The following is a 23381-nucleotide window of genomic DNA, read 5'->3' as shown; positions in this document are numbered from 1 at the left end:
CTGTAGTGAAAGGGATATGACAAGAAATGAGAAGCTGTTAAATGTAGTCCTGTCTCTAACACCGATGTCCTCTGAGGACCTGTGGGTGGCAATCCCCGGCCAGTGTTCACATTACTGTAATTGTGCAGAGTGCAGCACCCTACTCACTGTCTCACAAGACTGTGTTAAAGATGAATAACATAATTACTGCCAACTCTTTTATTCATCAAAACAGCCGCACAAATGCTGAATGTTAGCTACCTACTTGCTACAGGAATACCTTTACTGAAGGGGGGAAATCTGGTGTGTTCTGGGTGTCCGCGCAGCACAGCATCACCAGTCTATTTCATTGTTTTCTTGTAGAGTTACACTCTGCAAGTAGCATGCTGGGTGGAAAGAACAGCAGATTGTAAACCCACAGCAACCTGAAATTTATGTTAGTATTTCTCAGTCTGCACCCCTAAACATTAGTGTTTGTAAAGCTAGTTTCACTATTCAGTCTTCTGGGTGCTTCTGGCTGGGCATTTTCCCAGCTTTAACTACGTGCTTTTTACAAAAGTTCTCTACAGAAATTATAGCAAAGTATTTTAAGGCATTAGACATGGAAAATATTTTTCTAACCTTGCATCACTATACCTTTCTTGACTGAGGCAATGAACCCAGTGTTTCAATTATAGGTCTTACACACACAATTGGGCAGCAAGCCACCAGTTTTCATATCTGTGTATTCCAGGACCAGTAGCATTTGTTTAGCTATAAATTCAGAGATGCTGTAAGTTATGATGTTCTGTCAGGACTGGGAGAATACGTGCCACGATTAAACCCTTTCTCAAAATAGTTTAATTAATCACTTCTCAATTAAACTCCAGAGACTAAAACCTAATAAAATGTAATAAAATCAGGTATTTCTGATGGGAGATCAAGAAGGGAGCACGTGCTACTGCACTCATTATTTGTCTTCCAGTTCAGCAGCCTTCTTACATCTTACTACTATGTAGAAGGAAAGGAAGAGATGACATGAGAGGAACATTGCAGTCATGCAACGTATGTCTTTTCCAGCTCTCACCCGGATTGCTTAGTATTAGTTTGGACAAAGCAAGAGTAAAGTACAAGACACATCTTGAATTCCTCCGGATGCTAGAACTGGATAACATCACTGCCTCTAGCTTTTATCTTTCTATCATTTGAATGTACCCGCCTGTAAAGGTAGAGCCAACCTATCTTTAAATGTGGATATGTCTTCATTTCCTGGTAACAAATTTTCGTACCCAGAGAACACACATACTTTTGTAACCAAAATATGTTTGCAAGCGTGTACAAGTAACTTCTTAATATTAGATCCCGAGTAATGAAAAATATAAAATTTTGAATAAACTTAGTGGCACCAGAAGTAGTATCATAAGTCAAATTCTCTGAATTAATGTCAGATGTCAGTTGCTAAACAGAAAATTGAAAACAAAAACAAGGTAAGAAAAAAGGGATTTTGAACTAATCCAATTTTTAAATCCACTTCTGTCACTGATATAATTTTCGTCCTTTGATTTATTTTGAATTTTTAAAAATAAATCTAATTTGAAAATACAGTGTTGCATAATGAAATGCATGTGTCAAAACAAAAGGTTTAGTATTTCTCTCATTTCTTTTAACAATCTCTATTGCAAGGTTCCTCTTAACCCCTCATGAGAAACTGCATAACCTACCTGCCTAAAAAATTTTGTTCAGCGCTGCTCTCAGTTGTATTACTACGAAACCCAGGGAACTGTATGAGATTCCAAATAGGCTTATCATTCTAGGTGCTGCAAACAAATGAAGGTCTGTAAACTCAAATACCTGCTAAAGGCAAGACTTAGTGATTAGGCTCTTAATCTTTACCCAGATCATCCTATCACCCACAGATAACTCCCTTTCTCAACTGCAAAGTCCAGTGACTTGTTTTCATATGCCTTCAATTATGATGATTTGGGAAGGAAAGGCAGACAAGGGTTTTCCTCTATCAGCCAAACAGTGCTCACGTCAGCAACTTGTTAATGATTTTTAAGAGGGATTTTTCCTGCTTGAAAATCAGTCAAAAAGAATTTCAGATCAGCTGTTTAGATCAGCTGGTATAACTGCAAGCTGCTGCAACGGTAAACAGTTAATCATGCTTTCATGGAGCGCTACTACTGTGAGACTTAAAAACACGTCTCACAAGGGCTGAAGAAAATCCTCGCCCTGTACTGCCACCCTTCTTTTCAAAAGCTTTATGTTCTGAACAAGTTTCTCAGTCTGCAAAGAATTAGAGAACCCAAGGCAGAAAAGAGTAGCAGCAGAGAGTTTTATACTATCAATAGAAAATTTGATGCCCAGATAAGCCTGAAGAATGTTAACAACAGTTTTTCAATAAAAGAGTTATGATTTGTTCGAACGATAATATTTTATCCGGAATTCCAGCAAACTGATCTCCCCAATGCAAAAGGACAATAAACCAAACCTGATAAAAGTTACCTTGTCACAAAAAAAACATAAGATCACCTTTGTCTTACATTTAAAAAGCCCCAGTCTTGCATCTTTTGTTCAATAGGTGGTTACCCTGGACCTTGGGCTGGTAACTGGAGTGTTGGAGGATACTATAAACACGATCGCTGTTGGGAGGAGTGGGGGGGGGCAGTATTTTAGCTTTGTAAATAATTTCTGGTTTACTCAGCTATTTTGCTGCAGTACTCCAGATTGTGCTGTGCTCAACAACAACAAAAAAGTTTAATCTCAGTATCCAATGCCTTGTTCTTAAGTTTTTATTTCTACTTCTCTTAGTTTAATAGAGGTCTGTGTTCATTTACATCTTTGAGTACAACAAAATGGTAAATTGTAATCTTGTAAAAAAACTTGGTTTTTTTTTAGCACGGTAAAATAACGGATAATCTACCCAAACCGCAAAAGAAAATACAAAGAAATTCATTTAAATAACTGGATGCATAGTCTGTGAAGCCAAGTACCCCTTACCCAACACAATCTTAAACTGAGGGTTTAAGCCATCTCATATGACCTAGCAGTGCTCTAATCCCAAAAGTTTTTTAAAAAAAAACAACTTACCTTAAGTCTCCTTGATTCACTATGCGCAGGACAACACCTTCATTAAGCCCTGCTCAATTTATCAGCTTTGGCAGTCGTCTTTTGCTTTTGGTAATAATATATGGCTTTCCTTTTTTGAGGTGGTGGTCTACTGACTAACATCTGGTAACGCTGGCTACTAAGAATCCTGAAATACTGGAAAATGGATGTTCTGGATGCGCATCACAATTTGATACCCACACAATGCACTGTCATTCTGCACACGTTTGGTCTGTCTACTGTATTCGATGTACAGCAAGTTGGCTGTGCACGTGCGGATCAGTAGTGCAGGACTTCTGCATTTACTGCCTACGCCCTGCACAGAGGCAACAGGAGGACACCGCGTGGCTGTGCTGGATTAACTCCTGACCCACTGAAGATTTTTTTTTGTCTTGGGGGGGGTTGGTTGTTTTTAGGAACGACTTCTTAAAATCCTTCATACATGGAAATGCCTAAGGAAGCATTAATTTTCTCCTTAGCCTGCTGCTGAGGGGTTTTCTAATTGCACAGTCAACTCAGCATGTTATTGGTGTTGATGGTCCTCCTCATACAAACGTACTCACCTCAAGCTGTGGCTCAGGAAGCTCAAGGTCACACGCAAAAGAGTTTCTCCACCAAAGGTTTATGTTTTAATAGTCAGTCATGCTCATATACAGAACCCAATTGCAGGAGTGATGCTAAACGCGAGTCATTTGGTATTGCAAGAGTTTTGCTGGTTTTCAGAGAGAACGTGCATTAGAAAGTGATGCCTCTCCTTCGGCAGTCACCATTGTAGCTCCAGTGTCTCGGTGAAGGCAAGTTACGTTCCCTGTGGGGAAAACCTCCTTATGGATCACATCAGATATACTTATGATCTATCATCCAAACAGGTCATAACTCTTAGCATTGACTCAGAAAGACTAAGATTTGCTGTTACTGGACAGTCATTTAGATATTCAGTGAGTCGTTTGCTTCTATGGCCTAATAACTAAATGCAATGAGGAAGAAAACAGGAGTTCAACACACCACTGATACATTGTCACAGTGACAGATTTGTGCTGTGGAGTACAAGGTGATTGCAAGATAGCCTCAGACCTTCCTCTGCCCCCGAAATTAGAGAAAAGGGCTGCTGCTGCCCAGCTAAGCCATCTAGCATGCAACCCCAACCTAGCAGAATTTAAAAACATGCAGAATTTTACATTTATAACCAGTTCTTTTGATTTCAGTTGGAGTGCTCACACTTTAAAGATGCTTGTACGCTTTATAGACACAGTTCAGATGAGCAACATTTTTTGTTACAGATATTGGGGGTTTATTTTAAATTAAAGTGGCCTGTTTTTAAAGTTACATAAATTTCAGTTTTGAAGAAACTATGAATTTGTTTCAAGAGTTAATGTCACTTGATCTTGTTACGGAATTAGCTTACCAGATGTTCTTTGGATGTGCTGGGGTGGGTTTAGGAGAATCAAGCCTGTGCTTCCCCATTTAGTCAATGCATGTCTCAGCAAAGCACTTTATTTGTGTTCTCCTGCGTCGCGAGCAGACGGTACAAACTGCCTGTCCTTTGTTAGACAGCATTAACCACACCTGAAAAGCCTTCACGTTGCTAGTAGTCCTACTTCTTCTCTGGTGCTTCCTTTTGTTGCCCATGTGTCGACAGCAAAGGCCAAGCTACATTTGCTGGTCCTCTATGAGAGGAAGGATCTTCCCTGCCCCTTCTCTTGTTTTCCATCAAGGTTTGAACTGTGGTGTACTTTGAAAACTCTCTGGGGACAGAGAATAAGATTCATGCAGAACAGACACAGTCATCCTTCATCAGATTATTATGTTAATATCGTGAATACTTGTAAACAGTAAATAAAACAGCAATGAAACCATGAAACCACTTCTGAGAAAAGTAAGCTTGCTTTTAAGAGACAAGGGATTCTGTTGCCTTCAGCAATCCATCTGCTTTCTTCACAATTTACTGCACAGATTAGAGATTAAAGAAGTGTCACCTGTGAACATGTAAATAAAATTAGCCTAAATTGGTGACAATTAATTGTGTTGTGCTTATTATGTACCAGTATAATAAGTAGACAGTCCTTCAGCAATCATAGCATCATTAAAGGAAAAACATCTGTTTCAGAGAGTTTACAAGATTGTCCTGAAATAATGGCAGACGATGTTGCGTTTATAAGATTTGTTTCTCTCCCTGCACTTACTACATGATACTTGATCTCACTATGGTATTGCACTTTGGAATGGAAAAAACCCAACAGTTTAGTCAGGCTTTTAGGAAGCATTAGCTAATTATAGCTTTTCTAATCCCCTTCATTTAGAACTAGTCTCCTGTTTGTAATAGCTGAGATCATCCCCATCTTGCAACATCCCACACAGCCACTTGCTGGATGCTCTGTTTTTCCTACAAATACGCATCTCTGAACTCTCATTCTATTAGTTTATCTTAACAAAGTGATAGATTCTGGACTGTTTGCTCTTTTACTTTATTCATATGATTGATTTCACCACAGATAAAAATTCAGAGAACAGCCATTATCTATGTATGTCTTAATCCAAATGTAATGAATTATAAAAATCACTGCACAACAATGTTCAAAATTCCCTAGGCGATGCCCACATCTCTGACTCATTCCTCTTATCTTTAACTCCTGACATATTCTCTACACAACACATTCTTTGATTCCTATATCTGGCCATAGAAAATAAACAGAAAATAAACCAGCTTTGCTGAAACTCAATATAATTCTTATCTAGTGTTCTAATATTTTTCATAGTGACAGGGAAATGTTTTATAACATTCCAGACAAAACTTCAGTCACAGAACCATAAAAACACTCAGGTTGGAAGGGACCTGAGGTGGTCATCTAGTCCAACCTCCTGCACAAATAGCAACCCCAAAGTATCTCACATATGTTTCAGAACATATATTAAATTGACATATATTAGTTTCACTTAGCACATGACCAGCTTGCAAAATCTATTCTTAAAACGGTTGCTAAAATTTCATTTCACTTACTAGTACAAATTTTGGAAAGAAGTAGAACTAGCGGTCTCAGTAGTCTCTGGATGAAATAAATATACTCCAGAACGGTTGGCGTGTATAAAGAAACGTGTAGGTTTAATGTAAAAGAACCATCCAGGTACACCATCTGGTGATGTTCAGTAAGAGGAATAAGGGGAAATAATACATCTGAAGTCCAAAGTCTTACATTAGATAAGGTTAACCTTCTTACAAGGACAGCAGGTTTTAGTGCAAAGACAACAGCATCATCACAGGGAAAATTAAGAAAACATTCAGAGCCCTACTTCTGTAAGAAAAATAGTGAACAGAAATTCTGTGGTTGCTGTATTTGACAGAGAGCAATACGAAGATGAGAAAAAGAAGGACTAATCTTCACTTAACTTTATTATCTCCATCAACGTACAGAATGATTATTATAAAGGACAGAGATATTTTATTGCTAACATCAAGCAGTGCTAAGATAGCCTTGTTCTATGTATATGCATTAGAGGTACTCAAGGTGTGTGATGGAGCCACAGGCAAGAACTCTTGTCCCACCAGGTTTTCCTACTGGAGATGGAAAGATTTCCTTTCCATCTTCCCACATCTTCATTTACAGTCTGACCCCATGTTACTCTGTGCTTCTCAGATTTTTTTCTGCATCCCTGACACTTGTGCAGGTCCTCCATTTCCTGTTGGCATCTTACAGCCTCCCCCCAGACTCTTCACAATTTCTTGTTCAGTTTCTAAAACACAGAACCCAAAATATCTTTATTTAGAGCTGTTTTCTTGTCACTTCAGAAAGCTGTCAAAGAGTGCTGTTATTGAGATCATCTGAGTGGTTTTAATCTTCCACTAAAGAAACACAAGGGTAGAGTCATTTTGAATTAGAGCAGGCATTTTTAAAGACACTGCTACTGGGAAGTGCGAAATTGGGCAAAACTGCGAAGAAACACACAAAATGTGAATTCTTCACAAAAGTAATAATTCCATTTTTTTTACTATCTATCCTGCCAGGCGAGGATGTTCTTCAGAGCGGAAGTGAAATAGCTGGGAGACTCTTCATGGTCTCCCACACCCCTGCTCTGTCAGCATGCAGCGGGATAGGCAACGGCCAGGGAGATGGTAAGGGATAGGGAGATTTTTTCAGGATTTCTTCTTAACTTGTCTGGAGAGGTAAGAGCATGAATGCGCGAGTGCGCCATCGTGCACTTGTCTCCCTTCAGTAACACTCTTGCTTTCTGTCTGTTGTCAAGCTGAGATCAACTCACTGGCTCCTTTCCTCCATCTCAGTCTGTTTACATTGTTTCAGGTTCTCGAGGCCGTCTGCACAGAAAAGGGCTGGAAAACTTTTCTTTTTTTAAACTGAAAGGAGACCTGCAGTCTGCTCCATTGACCTGGGACTCACACGATTCTCTCTGATCCTTTGCCAGTACACTAGAGTTTATTTTTTTTGTTGCCTCTGTCAGAGGAGTAGGATAACTAGGTAGTACAGAGTGCGATTTCATGGTGGCAGGGAGCATGGAGTGTGCGGTTAATCTAAACTGCAAGAGCAACTAGGGGAAACAAGGCAAGCAGGTCCTATTTTTGACATTTTCAGGCACATCAGGCTTTTATCAAGAATTTGGGAAAGCTGCTGTTCATTTAAGAATAGAAAAGATGTCATGATTTATTGATTAAAAATATACTAATACCTCTCAGTCCTGTTTAGCATCACTGGGCTCAGCGGCATTCCAGTGAAATGTCCAGCAGTGAAGATGTCTATAGAGTAAATATGTGCAGTTTCTTGCAACAACTTTGCTCAATTTCTGTGCAACTTGCATTGAATCTTGATCACTCATCACATTCCTGTACTTCTGGTTTACACGCTGGAATGTCCCAAGTGGGATGCCTGCTAGTTTCACTTCTGTAAGAACTCTACACAGGGCTAAGGTGGGGTTTTTTAGTGCAAATACAGAAATGGTGTGTCTGTAGGTGGCAGAGTTGGTCTAATCATGGAATCATAGAATTGCGTAGGTTGGAAGGGACCTTTCAGATCATCGAGTCCAACCATCAACCTAACTCTGACAAAAACCATCACTAAACCATGTCCCTCAGCACCACTTCTATGCGTCTTTTAATGTGTCTTTAGGGATGCTGATTCCACGACTTCCCTGCGCAGCCTGTTCCAATGTTTGATAACCCTTTTGGTGAAGGAATTTTTCCTAATATCCATCCTAAACCTTCCCTGGCACAACGTGAGGCCATTTCCTTTAGTCCTGTCACCTCTTACTTGGGAGAAGAGACCGACCCCCACCTCTCTACAACCTCCTTTCAGGTAGTTGTAGAGAGTGATAAGGTCTCCCCTCAGCCTCTCTTTTCTCCAGGCTGAACAACCCCAGCTCCCTCAGCCGCTCTTTATAAGACTTGTTCTCCAGACCCCTCAGCAGCTTGGTTGCCCTTCTCTGGACAGACTTCAACACCTCAATGTCTTTTTTGTGGTGAGGGGCCCAATGGTTCTGTGTTTCTTGTGAATTCTGTGGCATTCCTCAAACCACTTCTATTTCTTAACAAATACGATTCTTAGATTGCAGTTGTTATGTTGCAGTAGGTTTCGAACATGGCCCAGTGAAAAAGGTCCAGAATTCGCACTGCGCAGCAGCCAGGCTGCCTACGTGCCATCAGGCAGCTGGGTACACTCGGATGCTTCTACAACTCGCACTATGCTTGTGGAGTTCAACACTGAGCATAAAAAGAGAGAATACTGCTAGCATAATAGTATCTTTAGAATGGAAATCACTGAAACTACATCTATGGTACATAAATATGCTTATTTGCATAGGTATATATCTGCATTTTACATTTGTAACAAAACTTGCATGTGTTACCTGTGCGGGTATTTTTTTAGCAGTTCAGTAGCTCAAAAAGAGAAATACTTTTGCAAACAAACAAACAGCTGACACGGAAATTATGCTTTTTTCCCTGTTCCTTTGTGATGAAAAACTCTTTTTGAGAAACTGTGACACAAGTACTGCATCCCTAACTGGCTCACAGAAATTATTCTTCATGACTACCACTGATGCAGACAGTAAAACTAAAAGGTATGGCAAATTAAAGTCAGAATACCCAGCCAGAAATATAACCAAATAAGCCCCGAATCGAGTTTTAAGCAGCATTTGATGAAAAAATGTTCAATAATGATAAAAAGAACAATAAACTTCTCAGTAGCCATATACCATTTGTTTTGCTACTGCTGTTTTGATAGAAGAGTTAGCGCTTTTTTACTCACTCTTTCTGAAGAAACCATGAATCTTAATGCTTTGTCCCTGAAAAAAGAAAAAGAAATGTCTCAGAATTTCTGCTGCTCCCGTTATTCACTGATTAGTCTCTTAGGAGAGCGGAATCAAAAAAATATTTTCAACCAGCCAATGCAGCTTGCAATAAAGCTGAAATTAAATCTTCTGTAGCATTTTGACAAAAATGTTGACATCAGAAATTGCTTTCGGACAACAACTTTACCCTATAAAAATAGTTATGCTAGAAGATGTCTTTGAATTGCCCCATTTCACCCATGTTTCAGGTGAAAGGTACACTGGCCAAGTTTTATTGCTATTTCTTCACTGTGCTCAAGCAAGCAGCAGAGGGCACAGCTCCCCGCGGAAAGCCTTCCAGCCAGGAGGTTGTGTGACTGCCTCATTCTGCTTAAAATGGTTTCTGTCCATCAGGAGCGATGTTTTGATTAAAACACTGCAGTTTCCACAGTCTAACACCTCTGAAAGGAGGCATTTCTCTTTCGACATTTATCCAACTGTCAGTTCTGTACAAAATCATGAGATTTAGTTATGCCTAATGCAACTTCTAGAATACAGGTGTTACCACAGACCACTGAATTATAATTATTTACATACTGTTTTATAGGAAACTAAAAAAATTGAATATGTTTGGTTACCTTGGACAAATGTCTGCTCCATACAAACAGCTCAAATTTGTTCACAAGCAATAGCAGTTAATACTTGGCGAAACTATGTCCAAACCTATCAGCAGCTCCAACTGAAGGGTCCAAATCCTGAAATGTATCATGCAGGTAACAATTCTCAGCAGTCTCATGGCACAGCAATGTGATTTTCAACTTCTCCCCCCCAAGTCCTGGGGTCTATGGGTTCTTTTAAGGTGAAAGACAACCAAGAAGAGCAAACCTGCTTTCAGTACAGTAGGCTTTGCTTTTCTGTACCTTTGATGGTAAATGTTTAAGCATCTGATAATCAAAGGGCTGAAAACCCCTCATGTAGTGCAAGTAAAACGTACCATCGTAGCAGCCTATCTTTCTCTTTCATATGTTGTATCTATAAACCAGATTAAATCTGTTGCAGCTATATATCCTTCTTTCATATGAAGGTACAGAATTAAAAGGGAAAAAAAACCCATAAAAGTACCCCATCATTTCTGATATAGATTGTTTAATGTTGTATCAGTGTAACTGCAAATAATAAAATTTTTATTTATTACCATGCCACGTCCACTGTATGAAGTTGATTTTTGATCGTTGTTCCCCCTCTGCATATATTTAAATGTATTAGTTCAAATTCAATACATTCCCCGAATATGAGGTGCATAATGACATTTATAATGTTTTGTCAGTATTTGCTAGAAAATATGGACTACACGGGCTCAAAGAACACCTGGTAACAAGAAAAGATTATGGATCCTTCATTATTTGGACACGACCTTTTTACCTTGCTTCAGATGTTGTCTGTTCCCATAACTGGGACATGGAGTTATAGGACAAGAGTTTTATATTTTATATGTCTGTCTGCAAATAAAAATAGAGATGTATTATCTTTCATCACTTGAACTTAAATGCCCAGTTAGCATTAAAAGCCTGAAGCTGTAGCCCAGAGCAGATAAAACTCCCCAGTTCAGCTGGCGCTTTTCACCTCACAAAGAGGGACCGGTTTTGATCCTATCCACAATAACCAGCCCTGCATAGACAAACGGAGCTCGCTCTCTCCCATTAGCAAAGCCCGGTGCAGGAAGCAGGCACAACGTAGCGTGAGACAATACCTCTTTTACAGCCATGGGGGTCCTATTATCTCCCACCTTTATGCCACAGGTCAATATTTTATTTTTAAGGCGATCTTTATCTTTTGCACCCTATGCAATACTTTGCACAAGCACGGCCTGAGCTTCCTCAAATCAAGCGACGCCTGATGGCTTGGAAGCACCCGCCTTCTAGTTCGCTCCAACACTTTCATAACTTTGCAACTTTCCTCCCACTAGTTTGCTTACAACAGCTATAAGGGAAGATCATCTAATACAGCTTATTTAATTTGGACCAGAGCATTACAATTAACAATACCTTGATTCTCTGGGAACATTAACTAAAAAGGATCACTATGAGAGCGAGTGAAATATTTTTGAAAGTTTTTGTAGGATTTTTTCACAAATCAATTCACTATCAAAATATGAAGTATTTGACACTTAAAAAAAAAATCCTTGTAATTTAATATTTTTCAGAAGAGTTTTCTGTTTTTTTCTGGCCAGTGTCCTTAAAATAAGGCTATTTTATATTCTTTCCTATACTATGTTCATTTTTAATTTCATACTCACAAATAAGGTCAATAGGTGTCCTGCCATGCATAAAGTTAGACACATCTATAGGGGTTTGCAGGTTCAGAGCTTTAGACATTAGACCTTTGTCCACACCCATCTGGAAAGCCAGGGATCCACTTCTATTTATACTGTCAAGGTTTTGCCAAGGATATCACATTTCTTTAATCCCAGTTTCCTGGAAAGGTGCTAACGCTTTCCCTGCAGAGTGTGGATAGCCTAAAATGTGGAGGCACTAATCAGTGGTTGATGGAATACAGGCTTGTGTTTTAAGAAGCTTGTTACCATCCATGATCCTCAGCCTTCTTACGCCCTGTGCTGCTGGGATATTTTTTGTGGTTGCTGTCTCAGCAATTATTCCCATACTTCTACTGAATTAGTATAATGTGACCATGTCTGGACTACAACTACTCTGGAGGAATACATGAGAGCCACAAAAATAATTGTAAGATGCTATAAATCATATTATTTTAACCTACATTTATAGATAATTTATTTCAATCCCTACTGCAATTTGTAAAAAGGTCGTATTTTGGAAAAAAGTTCAATGCTCTTTGAGTTCAGTAGTCTTTCCTCCTAGCATGAAGTAGTTATAAAAAGCCTTGAAATGTTTTTTGTCAAGTAGAAGAGGGAACCGAAAGAAGTTGCCCAAATGGCAAGTGCTGTGCAACAAGCAGTAAGATATCAGCCACCCTTCCTAAGTTGCATCAACTTAGTTCCCGGGACTTTGTTTAAAGTCAAATCTAATTTCTTTGTTACCTGGAGAAAGACTGACCCATACAGCCACATTGTAACTCCAGGAATTAAAAAAAGCGGTAATTCTATTCAAAGAAATACTGAATTCTTTTCCTTTGAATCATGGTTCATGAGCTCAAGAGCTCCTTCATAACATTAACCTTATTCTCTATATTCATGCAGGAAAAAAAAGAAAAAGTTGTTTTAGACAGATCTTAATTTAAAGTTGTAAGAACCAGCAGCTTAGACTTTAATTAAGAAATACTAATAATTAAATATTTTAGCAACAGTGATAGGCTCATAGTTAAAAGCTGAAGTGCACTTAGGGAGGTATAAAAGGGGGTAATGGGAGGAATCATAAACCAGTTGTGTTGGGTTTCAAGAAGCAAACCAGTTGTTGTGTCAGTCACACAGAGTCTGCTGCATTTAAATCGGAGGTCTAGAATTACTGTGGAGCCTGGCTGATGACACAGTAAAAAGGTCACAGTTCTGAAATCTTGGCTCTTCTTCCAAGAGATCATTTTACTGAACCTCTGCCATGCTCACCTCGCGCAGAAAGAATATTTTTCATAGTCAGAAAATTGACATTGATTATCTGATCAAGCAAAAGATACTACGGCAATTTTTCCACATTACGTTCCCATTACATCTGTCTAACAAGGCAAGATTTATATTTCCTTTGGCTATTATTCCTAAAACTTCATTACTTTCTTTGTTAAAAAATTCAAAATCATCTTGTCCCACACTTCTGTATTCTTTGTCACTGAATTTCTTTATATTATCTTGTCCCCCTATCACGCTGGAACACACCATCTCTTTCACTCAAACCACACACCGAATTTCGGATCTCTCCGAATTAGTCCTATCTAGCTGGTCACTCATTTTTTTTCAGTGGTCCAGCTGCTAGGTCCTGACCACTGACAGAAGGTCCTTGATATTATCTATATAACTAACTCACAGTGACCAACACTGTCTAGGGGTGACTGATAGAAGACAAGCAATCAAGGGGTCTCTGGCTCTTTCACCCTCCGTTGAGTGTGAACAACTGCAGTTGATTTGGTGCTGTGGCTCTCATAGGATTGAAGGAATTTACCCTACATTATTCCAAAGGAAGGATGATAATCGACATCAGATTGGGTCAAAAGTCATGATTTCTGTTCTGCAAGAAACACATTCTGTTTCAGAGCAGTTCTTTAAATAATTTCTAAATTTTACTGACAGTTGCTAAATCCTCCCACAAATACATTCAAAAGAGTTCTGATTCTCAAAGTGAAAACTCTTGAGCCATGAACACCTTTGCCCCAATGTACCAGGCTTATCTGTCCCTCCAGGACACCTAATCCTCCAAGGGGACCGGCAGGAAGCTGAGCTGCTTCCATGTCACTAGTTACCTTGTAACTTGGACTCAAACCCTAAATCTTCTTCTGCAGCAGGAGAGAGGCTGGAAGTCCTGAGTGCCTGGGATGAAAGTGGGTTTTTCAGGGCTCCTGTGCTGCTTGCCTTATGGCTTGGGTCTCCAGAGCAGTGGGTTGAATCTTTTTGGTGTCTGGAGCCAGGTTTGGTTTCTAAAGCTTCAAAACTTAGTCACCAACACCAGCCTGAGTCTGTTTTGGCGCTAAATATGGCAGTAATGTATCGCAGCCATTCCAGACTGTAGCAGCCAAGACAGCGACAGGCCTCCCTTGCCCCAACAGGGTGCTGATGGCTTGACACAAGCCAGGTTACTGAGGTCTTCAGACTCCCTGCTGGAGATCTAAAAGTTAATAACTGGCCAGTTCCAGCGTACCCAACATTTCCAACTGATCTATTAGTTTGGCTGTCTTAATTTCTCCCATAGGTTACATAGCAAGGCTGCCCAAGGACCATAAATTGTGCACCCTTCACTTCAAGCAGAAATGTCATGATGTAGTGAAGCGCTGATATCATTTTAGTAATCTGATTAGGAAATTGGTCAGGGACTAAGCAGGTGAAGCTGTCTCTCTTTCATCAGAAGTGTGTGGTGGTAATTTTCCTTTGAACATTTTGCATTCTGGTAAAACATAGTTTCTGAACAACAACAAAAAATTAACAGAAAATTGCAATCCACTTATGACTGGGACACACCTAAAAGCTGTCATATTCCTAGGCATCAATGCCAGAAGTTTTACAGGTTATAACATTACTTGCACAATGGTATCTGAAATTCCTGACGTCATCTGCGGACATCTGCGAAGGCAGATATCAGTAGTTTCCTATTACTGAGAATAGTCTGTAAGAAAAACAGGAAAAAGTCAACAGGGTCCATTTTTGCAACGCAGGATGACAAAGCAATGCTTACTTAGTCTATGATAAACCTTATTTTATATAGAAATAATTATTCCACACATTTATTTCAATTGGTTACAAATATAGATAATACCACAACTATTTAACTATGCTGCACTACTTGTCAAGCATATGGTCCTAAAAATACAATCCTGCTCTTAAGCACATGTGAGACAGAGTTTAAGCCAGCCAAAATCCCATATGTATTAGTAGAAATTAGCTTTAAAACAGAGAGTCAGGGCATGGTATCGTATTACTGAAGAAATAGGTGATTGTGTGTAAAAATTCTTGCACTACAAGATAGGACTTACTTAGGAGAAAATTTTGGAAGTTGGACTTCAATCATGCACTTAATCAGGTATCAGTCCCCAAGGAGATGGCCTTGAAGATTCCCAGCAGTACAAAAATGGCTTGAGATCATTCCCAAAATGTCTGAATCTGGTAGGACTTAGCAGGCTTTGGACATCTTCTTTTATTAATGAGAGCATTGCTAGTCATATTCCTATAATATTTAATAATTTATTGACCATTTTGTTTCACACTGATGATGTTGCTTGTTTTCTGCCACTAAAAGCTACTGAGATTGACTATTTTTTAGTGATTGTCAAAATTAATGTTCTCAAATCCACACATAGATGTCTTAAATCATTGACATGGTTTTTCAAAAAGGCTGAGCATCCATTGCTTTCTGTGTGGTCTGCACTTTTATACCATAATTATCCTTTGGATTGTGAAGATTTAGTGTAAAGGACTTTGGACAACATTTGGGTAGTTAACATGATGTATATTTTAATTTTGCATCTAACTAATATCAAAAAGTAAGCAGATTGCAAATCACACTGTTTCCTTATTACAATCCTTTCTTTTATCACAGTTTCTCATGCCATTCTGAAATCATATGAAATCAATAAAGGTTGGTTAGAAAAATATTACTGTCTTTACTGTTTAAGCAGGCACATAAAAGCCCAGCCGTAAGTCAGAAATTCAGAAGAAAATCAAAGCAGAAATCTTGTTTTAACAGCTTTCGTCAGCACCAGTAGATTCTTTTTAAAGGAGACAGTACCTTGCAAGGAGAAAAAAATGACAAGTTTGAACTGGAGTTATGAAGGCAGAAATGGTAAAAGCTATCTCTAATAAAAAATCAGATTTATTTATAATATATTGATTCTTTCTTTTTTTTTCTTATAAAAAATTCAGAATTACACGGATTATTAACATATCAAGTATTACGTGTACAATTGGTTCCAAGGGAAAGTGACAGGAATTCAGTACTGGTACAGAATTAGAAGTAGGAAACTTCAATCATTTATTTATTTCACCTAGGACCTGACAACTGGCATAAATTATACCCTATTGCCAACGGAGACCATCAATCTCCAATTGATATTCAAACCAAGGAAGTCAAAAAAGATGCATCTCTGGGGCTTCTCCGGATCACCTGGAAACCTTCCACATGCAAAGAGATCATCAATGTTGGACATTCATTCCATGTGAATTTTGAGGATAAGGACAATCAATCAGGTTAGTAAAAGGGGGATCTGGAGAGGGGGGATGTGAGACATTTTCTTTTTTCATTCTCTTTTTCTCTAATTTATATAGAAAACAATGCTAGTTGCCTTTCAGATTAGGGTATGCTTGCTAATTTTGTTATACTAGTTGGCAACACCCTTTAAGTGTCACAGAAGTTCCACATTATGTTCTTTAAAATTAAGACTCATTAGCAAGTGTTCTTGTCTTAATGGCAAAAGGACTGGTAAGTTCCCAGTAGGAAACCTCTAGGATAATCACTGATTTGGAAAGGATAAACTAGGAGGAGAGTTTCTAAACATAGTTATTCAAATGTGCTTTTTTTGTTTTAATCAACATTGTGGGGGAGGTTTATACATATGTAGAAGTTACTCACAGTATAACTCCATATGGAATCACTCTGGACAAGGGTTTTTTCCCTCAGAGAGTCTTATTACCTTGATAGCGAAGGAGGAGATTTATTTGTGCTGATGTGTAATATTGCAAGTGCTGCAAGAACTCCAGGCACATATTTCTGAGCATTGTGCACAATTACAGGTGCCTGTCTTTACAGTGGCAATCAATGCACATTTATGTGCTTGTAAGCAAGGAATTAATGATAATGACCGACAAACAGTGTCAATATCATCCGAATACACCTGTGGCATCTTGTAATCTAAATTCGGAAAATATGAAGTACCTTTAACTGTTACTTCTGTGAAGAAAGAGACATTTAAAATGCTGTCATAAATAATACGAAGTTTAGTGAGAAGTGAATTCCATGAGGTAGGACAGTTTGTTCTGCAGTTATTAAAATCGAGTCACTGTTTCTGGCAAACCAATGCACTCACATACATAACTAGAATGAAAACCTTCAATAACTTTGGCTTCACTGCGCAAACTGTTGGACTTTTTTCTCCAGATGTTTACGAATAATCTAATATCAAAACATGTTAACATGGAGAAAACTGCTTGCACACTATAAAATCTTTGAAATCTATAACTTGCCTGTCAGGAAGACTTTATTGATTGACATTTTTACCATTCTTCATGCATTTGCAGTGCTGACTGGTGGACCTCTCACTGGAACGTACAGATTGCGGCAGTTTCACTTCCATTGGGGCCAAACCGATGATCAGGGCTCAGAGCATGCAGTGGATGGCAAGAAATATGCCTCAGAGGTAGTGTCAATGAAAGAAAAGTTAAAGTCAAGTTTTCAAAGTTCAATCACATACATCATCCCTAGGGAAAAAGAAAGCATATGTAGATAGCTTCGATAGTTACTTTATTTTGCAAAAACAACACCATCTCTGCAAAGTTGACGTTGCAAGAGCAAAGTGGGTTTTGTGGTCAGTGCTTATTAATCTAAATTTAGATAATCTAAATCCTTATCTAGATAATGAAACAGGGCTGAAAGGTGCAGGTACAAAAGTAATGTGAAATGTTAAAATGCTAAAGTAATGCTAAATGTTAAAATGGTCAGCTGTACAGGTATATTCAGCTTGAGACTAAATCAGCTGCTTTTAAAGAGTCTGATCACCCAGTGCCCCACTGTAATTGTAGCTGAAGCCTCTCACGGGTACACGCATGCTGATCACTGTGAGGTGTTTTTTTCTGGCTTTTCAAGAACTGCAAATAAGAAGGAAACCCAGAGGAAATTAATGAAGAGAAAGAGGTAAAAGAGTTATCTAGTAAGGGCCCCAGAAGCTGTCAAGTACATTCAGATAATGAAGCAAGGTCTGTTTTACAAAAATTAAAAACCACCTCTAAAGTAATGGATTTTATTTGTTTTCCAGTGCCTCAGTGTCCTGCTAATAGTCAACGTCATCGACGTGCCAACAAACAGTTCATATTCAATTCATGTAATGTTATCTTTGGCAGCTTTTTAGATTTTAGGAACATTACATGACAAACTAATGAGATGGATTATTCGTTTTTAATTTAGGCATTCGGAGCATGCAGCCAGAAGTGTGTTCCTAATAGGAAATTTTCCGCTGTTGAGAGTGCTAAAGCTATCTCATTTGATACAGCCAAGATAAGAAAGGGGTGTTCCTTTACAATTGCTTTCTGCCATAAAGAGATAGTGCACTTAAGCTGTGTTTAAGCAGCACATGATCAAGTGTTTATTAGTTTGCTTTCAATCAACAGCTTTAAATACGTTGAAACAGTAAAGGTGTTAAGTTGAAAAGACAGCAATTCAGCTTTAAAAAATACCGGAAGTTTAAAAAAAAAATATTTAAATTGGAATTTTAAGATAATGTGCGTTATATAATAATGTCTATGTTCTGTTTCTATACTTTAAGAATTTCCTCCTTATATTTCAAGAAGTTTTGATATTTTTTGTGACCACGTTGCTGAAACATACAAATAATCCAGACTATTGCCATAGAGTTACATAGTTGCTAAGCATGTTCATCGGTGGGAAGGTATTTAATTCTTAAGATTTCCAAGTTCTGTAAATTCTGGAAATTTTATTTCACAAAAAAAAAATCTCAAGATATAACATGCAACATATTAAGCTGAACAAAAGTTCCTTAAAACTCTGTTAAAGGAAATACTGTCAAATACTTGTTGAAAGATCTATGTTGAATATAAACCATCCACAGACATGGTCTTCATGGCCATACCATCAATCTTTTGCAGTAAATGGGATGACTGCGAATAAATATTGCACCGTGTATAACAAAGTGGTTACACTCCTCAAAATGCTATTTAATGTATAACATTTTTAAAGACATGGAAACACAGGCATGCACAGGAGACTGTTAGCAATAGAGTTAGAAAAATTTATGTCCCTTGTAAGTTGTGATTTTTCCGCAGCTCTGCGTACTTACCCCTAAATTGCTTTCAGGGATATGTGCAGTTCTGCCTACCCCAAGGTAAAGCCTGGGTATGAGTCCTGACAATGCCGGGGCAATTCAGCAGAACACCATAAATCTGCAGGCATTCACAAGCACCTTCTCAGTTTCACAGTCAGACCCTAAGCGTGCAGAGTGGTGTTTCTAACTATTTTACACGAATTGCAGCATTTATTTGTAGCAGAACCAGCAAAAAATGATCCTGTCAATTGCTTTTTAGCTTCATTTCATTCACTGGAACGCGGACAAGTATTCGAATGCAGCTGAGGCTTCCGACAAGCCGGATGGCTTGGCAATTGTCACTGTTTTCCTGAAGGTCAGTTACTGACACACTAAAAACCCGTGAGTCTCTCTTGCCTTTACTTATCAAAACTGCAGTCAGTGATGAGGACTAGGAAAAACCACGTCTTTGTGTTAAATCTATGGAGACGACTGTCTCTTATCCTGATTTAGCCCATGTTGCCTAAGTAGGCAACATGCTACTACATGGATATTTTACCCAAATCCCCATTTCATCCACAGAGCCTTCAAGAAGAGCTGTGCTTTAGAGGCATGGGTGCTAGTGAGCTTGTAGTGTTTTACCCATCTTTGTAACAGGCAATGCTTTTGTGTTTGCTTTCTGCTCCATTTACAATGATGTGAACTTTCACAGAAAGACAGTTGGAGTCACATGTGCTGTTACTGTCTACCAATGAGAAAAGAAAATTCTAAATCAGAACTCCAAGAAATCTTGAATCCATGCACATGACATATTTAGCTTTTCAAAACCAACTGAGGCAGGAAAAAGAATTCCTTATTATTCCTTATTCCTTATTAATATTATTAAGGACTTTGTTATATTAAGGAAATACCATAAAATAATATTATATATTATTATATCCTCCTAAAATATAATTATTCGTAGTTCACATTGCAAAAAAGATATCAGCAAAACCATCTCTCTGAATGCTTTCCAAGTGAATTTCAAGGATAAGCACATAGGATCAACGCAGTCATATTCTTCTGAACCACAGATTATTTTCGCATTACTGTTTGCATTACTCTACAAAGCAGAAGCAAAACTACCTGATATTTCCTCAAAATTTCTAAATCTTGTTTCATTCATAGTGGGTTTGCAAAGCTAAACTAATCAACGTTTATAAAGAGTATTCTTATTCTTGATTCTGTTGAAAAAAAACTATCGTTACGTATTTAGGATTTTGAAGTATTTTTTTATTTACAGCTTGGCTTATGCAATGAAAACCTGAAGGGTGTCTTGAAGGCCTTGGATTCAGTAAAGACTAAGGTAAACAACATCACAGCCTGATCAGGATAATATACAGAGTAGTTAAATTAAAATCCACGCAATCTCTTATCTGCCATTTTGAAGACTTCAGAGTAATGTGGGGGTTCAGCTGAAGGAGGCTGTTGAGACGTGGGAGCTGAAAGCATGATCCTGGACACGAGTTTATGAGCTCCCATAAAATATTTTGTATTGTTAGACCTCCACCCTGTAGACAGCTATGGGCTCTTTGTGTAAGAGTCAGAGTACACGGTTCCCGATTCCTACCTAATCCTACGCTTCCATCCATCGATCTATTTAACATTTCCTGGTGTCCTTCACCAGAACAGCCTTACAATAACTGAACTGAAGTTTCACTCAGCTGAAGGAGGAAAAAAAGGGCAAAGAAATAACACCAGAACTGCACTTTTCTTAAGCTGTCTTGTAAAGCAGTGACTATTCCCACTAAACCTCTCATAAAGGCACAAGATAAGCAGAGATAGAATCTGAATATCTGAAGCATGTTAAAAATACAATACAGCTTCCTCCACAGGATTTTAAAAAGGAATGAAGAATTTGACCCCGAACATGCAAACAGTATCAACATCTGTGAATCCTCCCTTCAGTCTCAACAGACAGCTGAAAATTAATTATACACTGAAGTGTTTTTCTTGCCCTGGAGCACTGAGTTCAGTATTTTAAAATAAAAAAACCAAAACACAACACAACCTTCTAGTCAGTGATGACTTAACTCTTTGGTATCTGACACCATTTGGGAGGGAAGTTGGTTTTTCTTTGGTTTTTTTTTTTTTTTTTTTTTTTTTTTGATTAACGCTGCTCTTTGTGGTGCCAGCCTAGATGTATCTCAGTGTCAAATTTATCATCAGGGTGAGCAACTCGCCTCTGATGCTATGAGGAAACACTAGTGCTTTGAAAGCACCTCCTCTGATTTAGGAACACACTCCCTTGCAGCCCGAAACACTAATCCTGTCTTACTGATGGGTTTCATTAACGCAGCGTATCTTCCACAGGGTAAGCAAGCTCCCTTTTCTGATTTTGATCCTTCAAGCCTGTTGCCTGAAGCCTTGGATTACTGGACCTACAATGGCTCTCTGATGCATCCTCCCCTCCACGAGAGTGTCATCTGGATTATCCTTAAAGAGCCAATTACTATCAGCTCAGAGCAGGTACAGTATTACAAGGAATAAGACCCTTATTGTCTTTTAGCTTCAGGGACATTATCACTTTACATTTTATCACTGCATTTTATTAGGTTTATTTGTCTCATTTTTACTGTAAAATGAGTCGTACCTTTACACCACATTATTGCTCTTGATAAACACTTATGATTCTGCCTCAGCCAGGTAAGGCTACTTGTATCTTACACAGTCTGGTGGGAATTGAGATAAGATGACTTCAGATCGGTGGAGTTGCTTCCATTGCTCCAGGAAAGGTGATTCACTTATTTAAACTTCCTTGCGGTGCTGTGTTTCCCAAAGCAGAAGCCAGGCAGAAAGCTAACTTCTTCCCGTCTTCATTCCTACAAGACTCCCCAAAATAAATTCATATTCTCATCAAATCTCAGACAAAAACCTGCCCGAGCAGGGAGTTTTGTCACATGCCACAAGACCAAACAGGCAGAGTATCGTTCTCCATTCAGTGCTATCCTAGAGTGGTTAGGAGCTGTACCAATTGCTTTATTGTTGCATTATTTCCTAATAATGTCTGTAGAACAAGCTAAATATCCCTCACTGGCCTTATTGAGGTAAGTATTCTTTCTGTTCTAAACTATTATGAAACTGTCTTATGCAGTTAAATTATTGCCACTTGTTCTTCCAAAGGTGTTTGAATTAATAACTTTACAGACAAGGCTAGTTAAGTACTTTGAATCTTTGAAAATAAAGGCACACTTGTAGAAATAAATTGGGTGTTATGAAGATCCTTAACATTTGTTCAAGATGTTATTAACTGGGCTATTCAATGGATAAGGGACAGAAATTAAGTACAAATAGTTTGACATAAAAAGCAACATTTAAAGCCAAGTTGAATTAATTCTAAGGCATTGTTTTTTGCTTTCACAATTGATATTTTTAATTTATCAACCCCCATTTTTTTTAACTTAGGTGATAACACAGTGGTGCCAGTGCCTGAAAGTTTCTGTGCTAGTTGGATATAGCGGTGAATAGGATATTCAAAGATGGTTGTTCGTTCCAGTACTTCTGTGGCAGCATAAATCCTGACTCACCACTGGATTAACTCAATATTATGAAGCTTAATTTTTTTAAAAAATAGAAAGTTACTTGGGAAGTATAACATTTTCACACTGACGTGCAAGATGAAAGTGAAAGCTAAATGTATCCCTTCCTTCCTCGCCCCCTTTAGCTGGCTCAATTCCGCACCATCCTGTCTTCTGATGAAGGGGAAGCACCTTGTCCCATCCTGAGCAATCACCGGCAACCCCAGCTGCTGAAAGGCAGAGTGGTGAGAGGCTAATTCCAGACAACCAAAGGAAATCTGGAGCACAGTCTGCTCATCAAGAGCAACACATCCACACAAAGACTACGGAAGAATCTACCAAAGAAGTAAGAACGCGCATGTGTTCTTTGCTGCAATATTCCTGGCCTGCCAGAAGTGGTTGTAATTCACTGTGGCATTTGGCTAGTGCTTTTGCTGGAATTAATCTATATTCTTTTCGTGGTAGGCAAGTAATCTGGTTTAACGCATGAATTTTAACAGTGAAATGTACTTTAAAATTCACATTCCCTCTCAGGTACTAAGTAAACCATGGTGATAAGAAGGAGAGTAATTGTTCAGAGTGAAATTAATCAGTACTCGCCTTCCCACAAGGAAGTTTATGCAACTGTATGAGATGTCTGTTGTTTTTTGCAATGAAATTGCTACTGTTAATGGCAATTACTAATGGGTTATTGTTGGTTTGGCTAATAAAAATGGTTTACTTTTCTGGTTCAGCTGATACATGCCTGATTAAAATTAAATTAATAAAGAAAGCGCTTTGAAATGAAACAGTATTGTAACAGTGCTATGCTATCAGTGTTTTAAAAGAAAGTGTGTGATAATTGTC

At 38.5% G+C, this 23381-nt stretch overlaps 1 protein-coding gene across 2 annotated transcripts; it reads left to right on the top strand.

Moving 5' to 3' along the window:
- The first annotated feature begins 15018 nt into the window (after positions 1–15018).
- On the top strand, positions 15019–23263 carry LOC134510796 (carbonic anhydrase 1-like). 2 transcript variants are annotated; one of them, XM_063324025.1, is made up of 8 exons: positions 15019–15032; positions 15679–15791; positions 15998–16195; positions 17243–17361; positions 19259–19354; positions 20261–20323; positions 21331–21486; positions 22682–23263. In XM_063324025.1, the coding sequence occupies exons 1-8, from the start codon at positions 15019–15021 to the stop codon at positions 22790–22792; spliced, it is 870 nt and encodes a 289-aa protein (XP_063180095.1). In that variant the 3' UTR covers positions 22793–23263. The 2 variants fall into 2 exon arrangements, with proteins under 2 accessions (XP_063180095.1, XP_063180096.1); XM_063324026.1 differs by lacking the exons at positions 15019–15032; positions 15998–16195 and having other exon boundaries at positions 15755–15791.
- Positions 23264–23381: the final 118 nt, after the last annotated feature.

Source organism: Chroicocephalus ridibundus, chromosome 2, assembly GCF_963924245.1.
Source record: "Chroicocephalus ridibundus chromosome 2, bChrRid1.1, whole genome shotgun sequence".
Lineage (NCBI taxonomy): Eukaryota > Metazoa > Chordata > Aves > Charadriiformes > Laridae > Chroicocephalus > Chroicocephalus ridibundus.
This window is presented reverse-complemented; position numbering and strand designations above follow the sequence as displayed.